Genomic DNA, 19383 nt, shown 5'->3' on the forward strand with positions numbered 1-19383 from the left:
TATAATACTGTGCACAACTAAAATGCACCACAGGGATGGATAGTATACTTGACAACACAGAGGTAGGTATAGCAGTGGCCTACTGTACCATACTGCTATATATTATATATTGGTGGTCAGCAAAATTCTGCACTGTCCTCCTACTATATATACTGCACACAACTAAAATGCACCACAGGTATGGATGGATAGTATACTTGACGACACAGAGGTAGTTAGAGCAGTGGCCTACTGTACCGTACTGCTATATATTATATACTGGTGGTCAGCAAAATTCTGCACTGTCCTCCTACTATATATATATACTGCGCACAACTAAAATGCACCACAGGTATGGATGGATAGTATACTTGATGACACTGAAGTAGGTAGAGCAGTGGCCTACTGTACCGTACTGCTATATATTATATACTGGTGGTCAGCAAAATTCTGCACTGTCCTCCTACTATATAATACTGCGCACAACTAAAATGCACCACGGGTATGGATGGACAGTATACTTGACGACACAGAGGTAGGTAGAGCAGTGGCCTACTGTACCGTACTGCTATATATTATATACTGGTGGTCAGCAAAATTCTGCACTGTCCTCCTACTATATATACTGCACACAACTAAAATGCACCACAGGTATGGATGGATAGTATACTTGACGACACAGAGGTAGGTAGAGCAGTGGCCTACTGTACCGTACTGCTATATATTATATACTGGTGGTCAGCAAAATTCTGCACTGTTCTCCTACTATATATACTGCGCACAACTAAAATGCACCACAGGTATGGATGGATAGTATACTTGATGACACAGAAGTAGGTAGAGCAGTGGCCTACTGTACCGTACTGCTATATATTATATACTGGTGGTCAGCAAAATTCTGCACTGTCCTCCTACTATATAATGCTGCGCACAACTAAAATGCACCACAGGTATGGATGGATAGTATACTTGATGACACAGAGGTAGGTAGAGCAGTGGCCTACTGTACCATGCTGCTATATATTATATACTGGTGGTCAGCAAAATTCTGCACTGTCCTCCTACTATATAATACTGCGCACAACTAAAATGCACCACAGGTATGGATGGATAGTATACTTGACGACACAGAGGTAGGTAGAGCAGTGGACTACTGTACCGTACTGCTATATAATACTGTTGGTCACTGGTCAGCAAAATTCTGCACTGTCCTCCTATACTACAATGCAGCACAGATATGGAGCGTTTTTGAGGCAGAGAACGTAGAAATTTTCAGCACACTGAGCACAGATATTTGCAAGCACACTGAGCACAGATATGGAGCGTTTTTCAGGCAGAGAACATAGATATTTTCAGCACACTGAGCACAGATATTTGCAAGCACACTGAGCACAGATATTTGCAGCACACTGAACACAGAAACTGAGAGAACGCTGCATGTCCTCTCCCTATCATCTCCAATGCACAAGTGAAAATGGCGGTGACGCGCGGCTCCTTATATAGAATACGAATCTCGCGAGAATTCGACAGCGGGATGATCATGTTCGGGCACTCTCGGGTTAACCGAGCATGGCGGGAGGATCCGAGTCTGCCTCGGAACCGCGTAAAATGGGTGAAGTTCGGGGGGATTCCAAGAAACCGAACCCGCTCATCACTAATTTATATGTTACAAAATCATTCAGAATATATTTTATTTTTGATTATCCAAAATAAGGTTACTGATGACTGACTCAGTAAACATTTATTCCTAGAAATCAGAGCCAAATAATGAGTCATTGTGGCTGACAATCCTATGCCAGGGAGCACTAGGTTGAGAAGCCTTACTGTTTGTCAAAGTAACCACCACAATATTAATTTATGTTATTTTTGATGCCATTAAAACACAGATGGGAATAATATTTTATTATCTGTAATACATAGTTAGGAGACAGCATCCATTTCCTGACAATCAATCCTTTGATTGTTAGTCAAAACATTATTTTAACTTAGAATAATGTTAGCAGTGTAGACAATGAAAAATACTTACTGCTGGAAAACAAGCTTTATACATAAGAGACTATCAAGTGTTACGGCTGTTGATTGCAGACACTGAAAAATTGCAATGTAATATTTGATAAAGATGTGAAACACTATCCACATTTTCTATTATGCCACAAACAATGGCTTGTTCATGAAATGTAACAATCAATCATTTATTAGTCATACTTTGGCCTAAGGCTCGCATACATTCAAACCACAATCCGCAATGCATAAAGGGATGTGTTTATACAATCCTTTGGAGCCAAACTAAAATGAACGACCCTGTTCTATTAAAACACAAATTACTTTGAGCTACTCTATACTGAACAGAGCTTATAGGGTAAACAGCGAAATTTACAACATGTTAGTCTCTATTTTGGTTTAAAAAAAATATTCCTTGGAAAAGTCATATGAGGAGAGATGTCACAGACTTAAAGTGGTACTTAATTCAAAGTACCTTGTATGAAGCATCTATTCATACATTTGTAATACAGCAGTTGCAGTACTAGCCTCGTTTGAATGGAATAAACCATTGAGATACACCTCCCCGCTGCCTTGATTTAGGTGAAACACTCCATATTTGAATGTACTGACATTTTTTCCTGCCTTTTAAAACGTTTAAACTAATTGGCAAAGTGTCTCATGGATGAACCTATCACCTATTAAATGCTGCAGACCAGCATCTAAATAAATACCAATATTTGTGTTCGCCAGCCTGGTAGTATTGGTTTGCTATGGGCCAGGGCCGCATACAGTATGTACGGCTGTGTCAGTCACTACCACAAGCTTGGGCCTACGGATACCTGTTGGCTTGAGAAGATTCCAGTAGGCGGGGTCACTCTGGAACCTTAGACTGTCTGAGACTGTGACCATATTGTTATAGCTGTGTCCACTACTTACATCTAACCTCCCTTCATGTTAAACAGCTCTTCTAGTCACGCCATGCTGTGGCGTGACTTGTTAGCGCCGAGCATCTTTTTGTGTAACTTTTCCATTAAAATGAGTCTTATTAGCAAAATGATGTGAATAAGACGCACAAGCAGCTTTTGCTGATTAAGATATGAGGAATGCCTATAATCTGTGTACGACCACGCCTGTATCTGCATACAAAATGCTACACTACAGTGTTTTCCTAGAAGACTGCTTGTGTGTCTTATTTGCATTGCGATGCAAATAAGACGCATTTTCATCAAAAAAAGACGCCAAACACTAACAGGCATCTCCCGCTACGTGGTGTATTGAGGCAAGATGTATGAGGACGCATCTGTATACCCCCAACATGCACAAACAAGCACTCACTGCATCAAAAACATCTTAACTTGAAAATAACGGGGTAATTCAGAGTTGTTCGCAGCAGCAAATTTGTTAGCAATTGGGCAAAACCATGGGAGTAATTCAGACCTGATCACTCGCAAGCGTTTTTTTGCAGGGCTGCAATCAGGTCAGAACTGCACATGCGTATGCACCACAATGCGCAGGTGCATCGCACGGGTACAAAGCGGATCATTGCTGTGCGATGGGTTTTACGAAGAATCCATTCGCACAGCCGATCGCAAGGAGATTGACAGGAAGAAGGAGTTTGTGGGTGGCAACTAACCGTTTTCAGGGAGTGATTGGAAAAACGCAGGCATGTCCAAGCGCTTGCAGGGCGGGTGTCTGACGTCAATTCCGACCCCGGACAGGCTGAAGTGATTGCAGAGGCTGAGTAAGTTCTGGGCAACTCAGAAAAAGGTTTTTTTGTACCACTCGGCTGCTCATGCGATCTCACACTTGCACAGCTTAAATACACTCCCCGGTGGGTGGCGACTATGCAAACGCTGGACTGCAAAAAAACATAAGCGAGCAATCAGGTCTGAATTGCTCCCCATGTGCACTGCAGGTGGGGCAGATATATAACATTTGCGGAGAGAGTTAGATTTGGGTGGGTTATATTGTTTCTGTGCAGGGTAAATACCGGCTGCTTTACTTTTACACTGCAATTTAGATTTCAGTTTGAACACGCCCCACCCAAATCTAACTCTCTTTGCACATGTTATATCTGCCCCCCTCCTGCAGTTCGCATGGGGCCTAATTTAGACCTGGTCGCACGCAGGCATTTTTTTGCACTGCTGCGACCAGGTAATTGCCGCCTATAGGGGGAGGGGGTAAGCGCAATGCAGGGGTGCGAACGGCTGTGCAGAGAGCTGCACAAACAAAATGTGTGCAGTTTCTGCACAGCCCAGGACTTACGCAGCCGCTGCGACGATCCGGGCTGCTGGTGACGTCAGGACTCCTCCTCCGGAACGGGTGGACACGCCTGGATTTTCCCGACACTCCCAGGAAACGGTGAGTTGCCGCCCAGGAACGCCTTCTGCCTGTCAATCTTCTTGCTATTGCGATCACTTTCGCCGTAGAAACTGCCGCTGTCCGGCGACCCCCGTCACCGGACAGCTACGCGCCTGCGCATTGCGGCCCGCACGCATGCGCTGTTCAGACCCATTCGCAAGGCTGTAAAAAAATGCAGCGTGCGATCCGGTATGAATGACCACCAAGGTTTTGCACAACTGCTAACAAATTTGCTGCTGCGATCAACTCTAAATTAGGCTTTAAGATAGAAAATAGAGGATAAACGACTAGAGAAAGATAAAATATTACATTAACGCTTATCTAATAAAGTATATGTTTAGTGTTTTCATATATTATATTTGTAGTATTAGTATTATAAATATATTATTTCTTTGTTAGTAAACAATAGCCTTTCCAGTGCAAATCATTTAAAATAAATTATGATAAACACCTTCTTACACAGAAATACTAGCAGCAATCTATATAAAATATAAATTAAATTAAATGTATTTGAAATGAATAAAAATAATTTTCTTTTGTAACTTATTAATGATATGGACAGCATTGTAACTCATCAGTGCTAGTTTGCATTGGCCCTCATTCCGAGTCGTTCGCTCGGTAAATTTCATCGCATCGCAGTGATTTTCCGCTTAGTGCGCATGCGTAATGTCCGCACTGCGACTGCGCCAAGTAATTTTGCTATGAAGATAGTTTTTCTACTCACGGCTTTTTCTTCGCTCCGGCGATCGTAGTGTGATTGACAGGAAATGGGTGTTACTGGGCGGAAACACAGCGTTTTATGGGCGTGTGGATAAAAACGCTACCGTTTCCGGAAAAAAAGCGGGAGTGGCTGGAGAAACGGAGGAGTGTCTGGGCGAACGCTGGGTGTGTTTATGACGTCAAACCAGGAACGACAAGCAGTGAACTGATCGCAGATGCCGAGTAAGTCTGAAGCTACTCTGAAACTGCTAAGTAGTTTGTAATCGCAATATTGCGAATACATCGTTCACAATTTTAAGAAGCTAAGATTCACTCCCAGTAGGCGGCGGCTTAGCGTGTGTAACTCTGCTAAAATCGCCTTGCGAGCGAACAACTCGGAATGAGGGCCATTGTTTCTCCCACTTGATCTGCTGGCTAATGAGAGCATGCATTCACAGAGAGGAGATGGATGGAGCTGACCTCTCCCAGCAGTGTAACCATGTCAGAGCCAGCCACAAGTACCTAATATGCCAATTTGTGGCATATTCGTGTGAACTGAATCAAAGATATAAAGCTATGCAGTAGTATCTGTGTAAGCATATGAACACAATGCTTGGTGGTGGCATTGACTGCATTTAAGGGGCATCAGCTAACATCTTAGCTAAGCCACAAAACTGGTCAGGGCCAGCGCTGAAAATAAGCTATATAAGGCTATTTTGCAATATGCCTTATTGATTTAAATCAATGACTAGAGATGCTGTATGTGATTTGGTGCATTAATAATTCTCTACAGCACAGCTGGATAGCTGATCAGCTTAGCCACTTGCTTAGCATGGCCGCATTAGATGTAAACACACCAGGCTGGGCTTTCCCTAACAGCATGGGGGGCTGTGACATGGGACAATGCTAAGGAGAAGGCTCCCTGGCAATCAGGTCACCTCGGTGGTGGTGGCTGAAGCATCCTGTGAGTCACAGAGGGAGTGAGGGTCCACAGTCCTGTGCGTATACGTGATCCTGCAGTGCTCAGTCTCCTCAGTGGGACCACATGCACCTCAGCATATTTGGGGGATGCGTGGCAGATGCATTGGCTGTGGAGGTGGGTGGGGGGTAATAATGCAGCTGTTTAAGGCCACTGCTCCTCTGTGCCCCTGCCCTCTCTACCGCATCGATACCTCTCACTGTACTTCTGCCTTTTCTATCGCCCATTTCACTATGCCAATACCTCCCCATATGTCACTTCTCCTCTGTGCCCCCTGCCTCAATGGTAGCATCTAGATTCTCTTAGTGGAGAGGAGCTTTTCCCATAATGCACTGTGTCAACGTCACAAACTATTTGGAATAGTAACCTGTGGAATAGTAACAAAGCAGCATAAATAAACAAAATACCCTACAACAAACGTAGATTGGAGAAAACATACACATGCTGTAAGGACAGAAAAGTACTTATGCCCTCACTTCATGTAACATCTGGGTCCTTTCCACAAAGTGAAAATAGACACAACCCTGCCTCAATGCCCCTATCGTGTCTGTGCTCCCTTCTCCTCTATGCTTCCCCTCCCTTCACTGGCTGCTGTAAGTCATGGTGGGAAGCAGGGCAAGACCAACCTCATTTAAAATGGAACTCAAACTAACCCTCCACGCCTCATCCCACTCTGCATGGGATCCTCCTGACAATGTCCTCCATTTTACACTTACCCGCCTGCCTGTAGTACACCTGTGTTCTCTGTCAGCTGCTGCTGCTTTGAACTGGTGATATGTAAGCTACTATGAGTTGGCATAAGAGGTCCTCAGAGATCCCGCAGTCGTCCCTCCAGGTCCTGAGCAAACTTGCCTATCCTCCCATAATGGCTAGGAGGCTCCCAAAATTCGGGTGGCACTCCCAGCCCCCCGGAAAGGCTGGCAAGTCTCCTGTATCTGCCGTCAGCCCCTGCACCACCCACTCAGCCACCCACAACAGAACACATGTGGGCAGTCCGAGGGGGACCCAATGACGCGATTCTATTTCCAAACAGCATGTTTATGTGGCACACACACAAACACGCAGTAACACATACAAGTCTGTGACCGATTAAAAAAAACTAAGGTTAATAAGTCACCTGGTCCAGACAGTATTCACCCAAGGGTTCTCATGGAGCTTCACTCCGAACTAGCAAGACCACTATTTATGATCTTCAATGACTCACTTACATCAGGCATGGTTCCCAAAGATTGGCGTATAGCAGAGGTAGTGCTGATATTCGAAAAGAGGAGTAAAGCTGAACCGGGTAACTATAGACCAGTTAGTCTTATGTCTAATGTCTATAGTGGGGTAACTACTGGAAAGTATTCTAAGGGATAGTATACAGAAGTTCCCTGAAACCAATAAGGTTATTAACAAGAACATGGATTTGTGAAAGATAGATCATGTCATACAAACTTACTAGGCTTTTAAGAAACAGTGCAAACCTTGATCAGGGTAAGGAGGTGGATGTAATCTTTTTAGACTTTGCTAAAGCATTTGACACAGTACTGCACATGAGACTTATCCATAAATTACAAGAACTGTGGCTAGGGAGCACAATATGCACTTGGGTTAGTAATTGCTTGGATAATAGGGAGCAGCATGTTGTGGTAAATGGAACTTTTTCAAATTGGACACAAGTACTAAGTGGTGTACCACAAGGGTCTGTACTTGGACCACTATTGTTCAACATTTTATTAACGATCTAGCGGTAGGTCTAGAGAGCATGGTGTCAATTTTTGCAGACGATACCAAATTGTGTAAGGTTATAAATTCGGAGGGTGATGCTGAGTTTCTCCAGGACAATTTAGCTAAACTGGAATCATGGGCAGCAAATTGGAAAATGAGTTTCAATACAGAGAAGTGCAAGGTAATGCACTTTGGTAGCAAGAACATAAATTACACATACACACTAAATGGGGTGAATTAGGTGTTCATATACAGTAGATAGCAAATTGAGCAGCAGTACCCAAAGTCGGATTGCCTCAAAGAAGGCAAACAAGGTATAAGGCATGTATTAAATGGGGAATTGATGCAAGGGACAAGAGTGTAATACTCCCATTATATAAAACCCTAGTGAGGCCACATCTTGAATACTGTGCCCAATTTTGGGTACCACACTACATAAAGGATATCCTGAAGCTAGAAAAGGTTCAGAGGAGGGCAACCAAACTAATCAGAGGAATGGAGATGCTGGAATACCAGGAAAGACTTGCAAGGCTAGGCATGTTTACACAAGAGGAGATTAAGAGGGGACATTTATAAATATATAAGGGGGCAATACACAGAGTTTGCGGGGAATCTGTTTTTAGTAAGATTGAAATAGAAAACACGTGGATACCCGCTTAGGTTAGAGGAGAGGAGGTTCCGCACACTAAGGAGAAAAGGTTTTTTCACAGTTAGGACAACATGAGTTTGGAATTCCCTGCCTAAGAGTGTAGTAATGGCAGACTCGGTCAATATTTTTAAGAATGGGCTGGACACATTCCTAATGATAAGGATATACAGGGTTATGGTGCATAGATCCAGGGACGTATCTACCCATTGGCCAGGATGGCACTCGCCAAGGGTGCCAGCCAAGGAGGGGGCGCCTCCCGGCAGTGCCACCCTCAGCCAATGGGTGGACTCACCTAGTAGTGGCATCACATGGGCTGGAGGATCGCACAGTAGGCAAGAACAGGCGCCGGTGTTTGGCACTACAATGAAGAAGTGAAAATAAACTACAGCTCCCAGCAGCCCTTACTGTCAGGAGCTCCTGGCAGCAAGGGTTGCTGGGAGTTGTAGTTTATTTTCACTTTCTTCGCGGAGTGTGGTGCAGTGTTAAAGTGTGGTGTTCCTGCCTACTGTGCAATCCTCCAGCCCAGGCGGGGCCCAGCTCATCAAACTAGGTATTGCAAAATATTACGGATACAGTATGTGCTTCGAGGGGGGAGACTATGTGCTGGGAGCAGAGATGACTATATGCAGGGAGGGGGGAGACTATGTGCTGGGAGCGAAGATGACTATATGCAGAGAGGGGGGAGACTATGTGCTGGGAGGAGAGATGACTATATGCAGGCAGTGCCGTAACTAGACATTTTAGCGCTGTGTGCAAGAAACGGCATTGGCGCACCCCATGCATAAAATAGGGGCAGTGTGCGCCGCAGGAGCGCGCAAAAATATAGGGGCGTGGCTTTACGGGGAAGGGGTGTGGCCACAAAATAATACCAATTCATATTACGGTGCACAGTAGTCTCCACTGTTCAAATTACGTCGCACAGTAGCGCCACTACAACAGGTAGAGCCCCCTTTTACACATTGCGTCAGACAGAGTCGCCCTTTTATCACATTACGGCAGCCATTCCCCCTTTTTACACATTACGGCAGACTGCGTCCCCTTTTTACACATTACGGCAGACTGCGTCCCCTTTTTACACATTACGGCAGACAGCGTCCCCTTTTTACACATTACGGCAGACAGCGTCCCCTTTTTACACATTACGGCAGACATCGTCCCCTTTTTACACATTACGGCAGACAGCGTCCCCTTTTTACACATTACGGCAGCCATTCCCCCTTTTTGCACATTACGGCAGACCGCGTCCCCTTTTTACCCATTAGACAGGCAAAGTCCCCCTTTTTACACATTACACAGCAAAGTCCCCATTTTTACACATTAGGCAGGCACAGTCCCCCTTTTTACACATTAGGCAGGGACAGTCCCCATTTTTGCACATTAGACAACTTTTCACCTTTTTCCCTCATACATTCAAATTCCTCCCCTTATTTTTGTGCTTGTGCATATGTATGCCATTTTTTTTCATGATCATTTTACACAGTGTTTGCGTTTGAAAGTGAAGTCAGATTTGCTAAACTTACACTTTAAGTAATTCTTCCCCAGCCTGCTCGAAGGTCCTACACTCCTCCAGGCCTCCACCAACTAGCAGCTCCTTGCGGCTAGCACGGCGCTGGTCGGGGAGCAGGGCAGTGTAGGTGATTGAGTAAGACTGGACTGGGAGAGACGTCTGACGTCATCACGTCTCTCCCGAGTACCAGGGGAAGGGGGCTGGGGGGGTCGCGCGATCCGGCATCCAGGGCTGACAGGCTGGCAATGTCAGGGCAGGCAGAGGCGCAGAGACATCATGTCCCGAGAGCTGGCGGCTGCAGAGGCAGTGGCGCCGGCGGAACTAGTGTGAGTAATGACTGCCTCAGATAGCGGCTGTACGGAGGGGTGTGCTGCTAGATGGTGCACCCTCAGTGCATTTGCGCTATGGGCAAGGCACCATCGGCACACACCTAGTTACGGCCCTGTATGCAGGCAAGGGAGAGATAATGTGCTGGGAGGGGGATGGGGACTATGGATATGTGCTAGGAGGATGGAAACTACTTCCATGTGATGAAAGGCCTGAAGGGGGATGGGGACTATGGCTATGTGCAGGGGGGAGACTACGACTATGTGCTAGGAGGGGGATGGGGACTATGGCTGTGTGCTGTGGGCTATGGCTATGTGCTGGGGGGAGACTATGGCTATGCCCTGGGAGGGTGATGGAGACTACGGCTATGTGCTGGGAGGGGGATGGGGACTACGGTTATGTGCTGGGATGGGGGCTATGGCTATGTGCTGGGGGGAAACTATGACTATGTGCTGGGAGGGGGATGGGGACTATGGCTATGTGCTGGGATGGGGCTATGGCTATGTGCTGGGGGAGACTACAACTATACGCTGGGAGGGGGATGGGGACTATGGCTATGTGCTGGGATGGGGGCGATGGCTATGAGCTGGGGGAGACTATGGCTATGCCCTGGGAGGGGGATGGAGACTACGGCTATGTGCTGGGAGGAGGATGGGGACTACGGCTATGTGCTGGGAGGGGTATGGGGAATACGGCTATGTGCTGGAGGGGGTGGGGACTACGGCTATGTGCTGGAAGGGGGATGGGGACTACTTCTATGTGAAGGGAGGGGGATAGGAACTATGGCTAAGTGCTAGGATGGAGGCTATGGCTATGTGCTGGGAGGGGGGTGGAGACTATGGCTATGTCCTGGGAGGGGGTGGAGACTATGGCTATGTGCTGGGGGAGACTATGGCTATGCCTTGGGAGGGGGGTGGGGACTATGACTATGTGCTGGGGAAGGGAGGTCATCTACCCATTGGCCAGGATGGCACTCACCAGGTGCACTGCCCGATGAGGGGGCACTCAACAGAAGAGGGCCGATCTACACTGGATTATGTGAGTATAATTTTTCCAACAGGTACCCCATGGATTCTACATGGAGAAGAGGACCGACCCTCGTGTGAACATAGGTAAGTATGTATGTTTGGAGGTGTGGATGTATGTAATAAACTTTTACTTTCAAGGTGTGTGTGTCCTGTTTTTATTGGGGTATTTTTTTTAGTAGTAGTACTACAGGTACCAGCGGGCCCGGTTTTCCTCCGCATGCTGGTACTTGTGGTTCTCCAAGTACCAGCTTGCGGGGGAGGCTTCCTGGGACTTGTAGAACTGCTACTAAAAACAATATCCACATTTTGACAAAAAGGCTATCAGCCCCCCATCAGCCGCCCTTGGATGGGGGGGACAGCCTCGGGCTTCACCCCTGGCCCTTGGGTGGCTGGAGGGGGGGACCCCTTGATTGAAGGGGTCCCCACTCCTCCAGGGTACCCCGGACAGGGGTGACTAGTTGGGCATGTAATGCCAGGGCCGCAGGGACCAATATAAAAGTGTCCCCTAGCTGTGTCATTAATTATCTGGCTAGTGGAGCCCTGTGCTGGTTTCAGAAATACGGGGGACCCCTACGCTTTTTGTCCCCCGTATTTTTGGAACCAGGACCAGGCGCAGAGCCCGGTGCTGGTTGATTAAATATGGGGGAACCCCTGTCACTTTTTTTCCAATATTTTTTCTACCAGGACCGGCTCAAAGAGCCCGAGGCTGGTTTTGTTTAGGAGGGGGGACCCTACGCATTTTTTAACAACAAATTTAACGCTTTCCCACCCCTTCCCACTGATAAACATGCACGGATCTCATGGATCCGTGCATGCCTATCAAAAAACGGTAAAAAAAAAGCAGGTCTGTTTTATTTTAGCACTTTTTTTTACGTTTTGTATTTTTTCACGGCAGTGTTTGGCTATTGCCGGCAGTGTTTGTGAATTACACTTTTTACACATTAGGCAGGGACAGTCCCCATTTTTGCACATTAGACAACTTTTCACGTTTTCCCTCATACATTCAAATTCCTCCCCTTATTTTTGTGCTTGTGCATATGTATGCCATTTCTTTTCATGATCATTTTACACAGTGTTTGCGTTTGAAAGTGAAGTCAGAATTGCTAAACTTACACTTTAAGTAATTCTTCCCCAGCCTGCTCGAGGGTCCTACTCTCCTCCAGGCCTCCACCAACTAGCAGCTCCTTGCGGCTAGCACGGCGCTGGTCGGGGCGCAGGGCAGTGTAGGTGATTGAGTAAGCCTGGACTGGGAGAGACGTCTGACGTCATCACGTCTCTCCCGAGTACCAGGGGAAGGGGGCTTGGGGGGTCGCGCGATCCGACATCCAGGCTGACAGGCTGGCAATGTCAGGGCAGGCAGAGGCGCAGAGACATCATGTCCCGAGAGCTGGCGGCTGCAGAGGCAGTGGCGCCGGCGGAACTAGTGTGAGTAATGACTGCCTCAGATAGCGGCAGAACGGAGGGGTGTGCTGCTAGATGGTGCACCCTCAGTGCATTTGCGCTGTGGGCAAGGCACCATCGGCACACACCTAGTTACGGCGCTGTATGCAGGCAAGGGAGAGATAATGTGCTGGGAGGGGGATGGGGACTATGGATATGTGCTAGGAGGATGGAAACTACTTCCATGTGATGAAAGGCCCGAAGGGGGATGGGGACTATGGCTATGTGCTGGGGGGAGACTACGACTATGTGCTGGGAGGGGGATGGGGACTACGGTTATGTGCTGGGATGGGGGCTATGGCTATGTACTGGGGGGAAACTACGACTATGTGCTGGGAGGGGGATGGGGACTATGGCTATGTGCTGGGATGGGGCTATGGCTATGTGCTGGGGGAGACTACAACTATGCGCTGGGAGGGGGATGGGGACTATGGCTATGTGCTGGGATGGGGGCTATGGCTATGTGCTGGGGGAGACTATGGCTATGCCCTGGGAGGGGGATGGAGACTACGGCTATGTGCTGGGAGGAGGATGGGGACTACGGCTATGTGCTGGGAGGGGTATGGGGAATACGGCTATGTGCTGGAGGGGGTGGGGACTACGGCTATGTGCTGGAAGGGGGATGGGGACTACTTCTATGTGATGGGAGGGGGATAGGAACTATGGCTAAGTGCTGGGATGGAGGCTATGGCTATGTGCTGGGAGGGGGGTGGAGACTATGGATATGTCCTGGGAGGGGGTGGAGACTACGGCTATGTGCTGGGGGAGACTATGGCTATGCCTTGGGAGGGGGGTGGGGACTATGACTATGTGCTGGGGAAGGGAGGTCATCTACCCATTGGCCAGGATGGCACTCACCAGGTGCACTGCCCGATGAGGGGGCACTGCCTGGTGGTGCCACCCTTGGTCAGGGGGTGGAATCAATTGGTAGTGGCAGGGCATGGGCTGGTGGTTTGCACAGCAGCCAGGAGTTGGCGCCGGTGTTTGGCACCGCAATGCACCACAGTGAAGAAACTCAAAATAAACAACTAAGATGCTTTTCTTAATATATCACTACATCACCACTACTAGGTAGTGTACAGAGATACATTTTCACTGCCACTAATATTTGATTATACCCCCTGGCCGTGGATGGCAGCACCGGGTGGTGCCCCTCCTTGGCTGCTGATTTCTTGACAGTGCAGTGTGACGAGGATTACTGTGTGGGCATGATGTGTAAGGGGCACTAGTGTGTGACATAATGTGTATAAGGGGTTACTACTGTGTAACGTAATTTGAATTTGGAGTAATACTGTGCGGAAATGTCCCTTCCCCACAACATCATGCCCCTTTTTTGCACATGCGCCTACCCTATTTTGAATATGCGGTGGGGAGGGGGGTGGCGCCAGTCCCTTACTTTGCCAGGGACACCAGGACCGCTAGATACAACTCTGCATTGATCACACTTTATAGTTATAAAAAAAGAGTAATAAACATAATGGCTGACTTTAGCACAAGTTAGATTAGTCCAGAAAAAAATACAGCGTAGGAGAACACATAGGTTGAGCTTGATGGACAAATTGTCTTTTTTCAACCTCAGAAACTATGGGGGTCATTCCGAGTTGTTCGCTCGCTAGCAGATTTTAGCAGCATTGCACACGCTAGGCCGCCGCCCTCTGGGAGTGTATCTTAGCTTAGCAGAATTGCGAACGAAAGATTAGCAGAATTGCGAATAGAAAATTCTTAGCAGTTTCTGAGTAGCTCGAGACTTACTCCTACACTGCGATCAGCTCAGCCAGTTTCGTTCCTGGTTTGACGTCACAAACACGCCCTGCATTCGGCCAGCCACTCCCCCGTTTCTCCAGACACTCCCGAGTTTTATCCTGGCACGCCTGCGTTTTTCCGCACACTCCCAGAAACGGCTGAAGGAACCCTCTTAGACAGAAGTCAGGGGGGGTTCCTAGCAGTCGGGGAAAGGGGTCCCATGTGAAAACATGGGGCCCCTTTCAGTGCGTGGTCGGGTGTCCATTTTTTTATTTTGCAAAGTACGTGGATTACAAATAGAACAGAAGAGGACCGATCTACACTGGATTATGTGAGTATAATTTTTCCAACAGGTACCCCATGGATTCTACATGGAGAAGAGGACCGACCCTCGTGTGAACATAGGTAAGTATGTATGTTTGGAGGTGTGGATGTATGTAATAAACTTTTACTTTCAAGGTGTGTGTGTGTCCTGTTTTTATTGGGGTATTTTTTTAGTAGTAGTGCTACAGGTACCAGCGGGCCCGGTTTTCCTCCGCATGCTGGTACTTGTGGTTCTCCAAGTACCAGCTTGTGGGGGAGGCTTGCTGGGACTTGTAGTACTGCTACTAAAACCAATATCCACATTTTGACAAAAGGCTATCAGCCCCCCATCCGCCGCCCTTGGATGGGGGGGACAGCCTCGGGCTTCACCCCTGGCCCTTGGGTGGCTGGAGGGGGGACACCCCTTGATTGAAGGGGTCCCCACTCCTCCAGGGTACCCCGGCCAGGGGTGACTAGTTGGGCATGTAATGCCAGGGCCGCAGGGACCAATATAAAAGTGTCCCCCGGCTGTGGCATTATGTATCTGGCTAGTGGAGCCCTGTGCTGGTTTCAGAAATACGGGGGACCCCTACGCTTTTTGTCCCCCGTATTTTTGGAACCAGGACCAGGCGCAGAGCCCGGTGCTGGTTGATTAAATATGGGGGAACCCCTGTCACTTTTTCCCCCATATTTTTTCTACCAGGACCGGCTCAAAGAGCCCGAGGCTGGTTTTGCTTAGGAGGGGGGACCCTACGCATTTTTTAACAACAAATTTAACGCTTTCCCACCACTTCCCACTGATAAACATGCACGGATCTCATGGATCCGTGCATGCCTATCAGAACACGGTAAAAAAAAGCAGGTCTGTTTTATTTTAGCACTTTTTTACGATTTGTATTTTTTCACGGCAGTGTTTGGCTATTGCAGGCAGTGTTTGTGAATTACACTTTTTAGTAAATGACCGAGTTCTACCAAATTACAGGCGTATTTGACCGTATTTTTTTCTTTGAGTTCCAAAAAAATACGAATGCCCTCATCACTGCCGTGATTTGAGTTTAGTAAATTCCCGAGATGACACTTTGAAGAAAAAACACCATCTTGGTCAAAATCGGGACCTTAGTAAATATACCCCATAGTTTGAGTTTTGTGAGATAAAACCTTATTTACTTGCACTCAGAAAGAAATACACCAGAAAACATGGTCTGTTTTCAGTCATCAATAATCTATGTACTTGTTGTAGACTGGCGACAGGTATTTTTTACTCTGCTGCAATACTAACATTTTCTTTGTAAGCAGGAGACAGAGTGGTAAGGTTTATGTTCATGTTTATGCATTACTGTGAGTCTGCACTGCAAAGGGCACATGTCCACATGAAACGTTTGCTATCTGGTTTGCATTTTACTTCTATTCCTGTTTTGTGGTTAGCTGTAATACTGTTGTATGTCTCCACTGTAGCATTCATTTAAAACACTGCAACCACAAGTATGCTATGATACATTTTGGGAACTGTCTTTTACCTTAATTCCTTTTCTTTCTCTATATTTCCCTATAAGTCAAGTCATAAATAGCACTTATATCAGATTAAGAAACAAAGCATTGAATATCCCTTTCTGAATTGATTAACGCAAAGTAACATGCCTACAAAATGCTCTGGCATGTATTTCTACCAGACGTGTTGCCAGGTGAAGGGTTACAGGAGGACAGACTGCTGTATGGAGATACTGCTTAATAGAATCTGACCCGAAAATCTCTGTGATCGTGGTTTGTTCTTCCCCTCCATAAGGTTTGCTAAGTGAATGCATTTCACAGCAGAGGGAGCTGCGCAGCAAACTGGGCTTGTATAAGCTCCAGTGTTAATGATTATTTTGACTGTGCTGGATCCAACCCTCCGCAATCTAATATGTTTTAACTCAGGTCGCTGCACTGACCTTCTGTCCTCCTTTGCTCTGTGCTTGTCACAATAGTCTCAGCACACTTCTAGAATACAGAGAAACTTATTTATGGTTTACAATATTCTGATAGGGGGACACCGTTCAGAAATCTATTTTCATTGTTGCTAAATAACATGGTAAATTAAATTGTGCCTGACTGTAGTTTGTCATTTAAAAACAGAGAACAGATAATCAGCCCAATTTTTTTATTTTTTTGGCATTTTTGTTTTTAATTTTAAGTAGTAATGACCATTAAATTAAACTGTAGACGTAGAACGTTGCCTATGCCAAACTTTTATAAAAAAAAGTATGTCATAACGAGCTCAACTATTTGGAAAGTAAAAGAATTAGTGAACCTCCAATCAAATTCCATTAAATCAACTTAAGCAAAAGGTTTTGTTTTGTTTTTTCTAATATACACTGTCAAAACCGATATCAATGCTTAGAGTCGCAGGTTAAGAATCTGATAGGCAAAAGGTAAATACTGTATGAGCAATATACAGTAGTTGCACTCATAAATACACTTTTGGCTTAATTACCTTTAAAATGCCCAGATTTCATAAAATTATTCTTTCTTGTGTGTAAATTTGTTCTTCATTGCACCAACAGACTACTAATCCAATTTATTAATTAATCAAATTGAAGTACATAGTGGTCAATTTATATAGGACATGCCTTATCACAAAATCTGAACTGTATCGTATAATGGCAATACAGATTTCTGAAACGCCGCAATTCATCAATCTGGGGGTTGGGAATGTTTTGGACTCCAAGGAAAAATCCTGGAGCTGCTAGCAAAGTGTCACTGTGTAAGCACAGTGTGTAAGCACACAGTGGTTTGACCCAGCAGGAACTAAGCCAGGCATAGGCAGTGGTGAATTTCCCATTAGGCACATGAGGCACTTGTTTGGGGGCGGCACTTGGATGCTTGTGTTGGTACTCTCAGCCCAAAAAGTACCAGTAACTGCAAAATATGTTCATTGTAATATTTTCATTGTACTGTACCATATGCCATCTTGAAAGGAGAGTAAATGGGAAGGACATACATAGACTGCCCCTGTAAGCTGTACTACTTAGTAAATATGTATACACAATTAAAAATAAAAAGAGTCATATTTAGCAGCTTTTTCTTTATTATTTTATTAAATTGACTATTATGAAATGAGGGTTTGTAACCAATCAATAAAAAAATAATTAAAGTAGGCAGGTGTGGGGCAGCCGTTACTGTTGTGCCTAGGGGTGCCCTCACCCCTAAATCCGCCCCAGGGCATAGGTAAATTGTGTATATGGTGGCCAATCCCGGGATCGGCAGGATCCCGGGATTTAGGACCAAAAATGGCCGGGATTAAATCCCGGGATTGGAAGCTCCAATCCCGGGGATTGAGGGATCAGTGTTGAGCGTCCACAGGACCCGGCTTCCTTGTTCCGGCTCCCCAGCGCAGCATGAGAGGTCACGCTGCGTTGTCAGCCGCTGCTGGGAGCCGCCAGCAGCGATCAGAGTGTGTTCCCCTCTCGCCCGCCCCCAGTATATGGTGAGTTATGTGGGTGGGGTGGGGCGGGGCGAGGGGGCGGCCACATAGCTAAAAGCCAATCCCGGGTAACCCGGGAATCCCGGGATTGGACATTTTTCAATCCCGATACCCGGGATTGAAAAAATGGCCCGGGATTGGCTTCCCTAATTGTGTAGTGGGAGCCTGGGAGTGAGAGACACTCAATAATACAGATGGGAAGAGAGACATTAGACAAGTACTGCTTCCAGTGCTGTACGTGTTAGCATACAAGAAAATAGTTACTCCACTGGTACTGCATTCTCTCCAGAATACACTAATTCTTCTTAAATATAGATGTCTCTTTCACCCAGGTTTCTTTTCCTCCCGTTGTATATTTCCCTGGCTAAGAAACATCTGAACCAACTAGTTTGGCATATTGTCTCAGTGACCAACTACCAAATAGCTGCTGGTTGGTGCCAGTCACCTTCTCCTTCTATTGAACTGGCATGTGCAGCAAATTGAGTTCATAACGAGTCTTAAGCAGGACTTGGCACCTTTTCCAGCAGGACTTGGCACCTGCCCACTCTGCCAAAAGTACCAAAACCTGGTGCAATGACCGTGGGATTACTGTGCTGGATTGGCCAGAAAACTCGCCTGACCTGAACCCCATAGAGAATCTATGGGGCATTGCAAAGAGAAAGATGAGAGACATGAGACCGAACAATGCAGAAGAGCTAAAGGCCGCTATTGAAGCATCCTGGTCTTCCATAACACCTCAGCAGTGCCACAGGCTGATAGAATCCCTGCCACGCCGCATTGAGGCAGTAATTCATGCAAAAGGTGCCCAAACCAAATACTGAGTACATATGCATGATTATACTTTTCAGAGGGCCGACAATTCTGTATTTAAAATCCTTTTTTTATTGATTTTATTTAATATTCTAATTTTTTGAGATTTTGGTTTCGTAACTTTCGTAAACTGTGAGCCCCAATCAACAAAATGATAACAAATAAAGGTTTGAAATATCTCACTTTGCATGTAACGAGTCTATATAATATACTAGTTTCACCTTTTAAGTTGAATTACTGAAATAAATTAACTTTTGCACGATATAATTTTCTGAGTTTCACCTTTATATGTGTATGTACATTATATATATATATATCTATATTTATATACTGTTTATAACTTGTGTATCTATATATACTTGTTTAATGGATTTAGTGTATACTAGTTCACCTCAGTCGCATCCC

At 46.1% G+C, this 19383-nt stretch overlaps 1 protein-coding gene across 3 annotated transcripts in view; it reads right to left on the bottom strand.

The window, feature by feature from the left end:
* SUGCT (succinyl-CoA:glutarate-CoA transferase) overlaps positions 1–19383 on the bottom strand; it is a 1636615-nt gene that overhangs the window by 670167 nt on the left and 947065 nt on the right. Inside the window, exon 13 of one of the 3 annotated variants that reach the window (XM_063924884.1) lies at positions 1987–2067. The exons of the other annotated variants lie outside the window; for them this stretch is intronic. Within the exon in view, the coding sequence (XP_063780954.1) occupies positions 2002–2067 (66 nt within the window). The 3' untranslated portion in view covers positions 1987–2001. Of the gene's footprint in view, positions 1–1986; positions 2068–19383 lie in introns of those variants that run through there. 3 annotated transcript variants of the gene reach the window in all.

This window comes from Pseudophryne corroboree, chromosome 5, assembly GCF_028390025.1.
Source record: "Pseudophryne corroboree isolate aPseCor3 chromosome 5, aPseCor3.hap2, whole genome shotgun sequence".
Lineage (NCBI taxonomy): Eukaryota > Metazoa > Chordata > Amphibia > Anura > Myobatrachidae > Pseudophryne > Pseudophryne corroboree.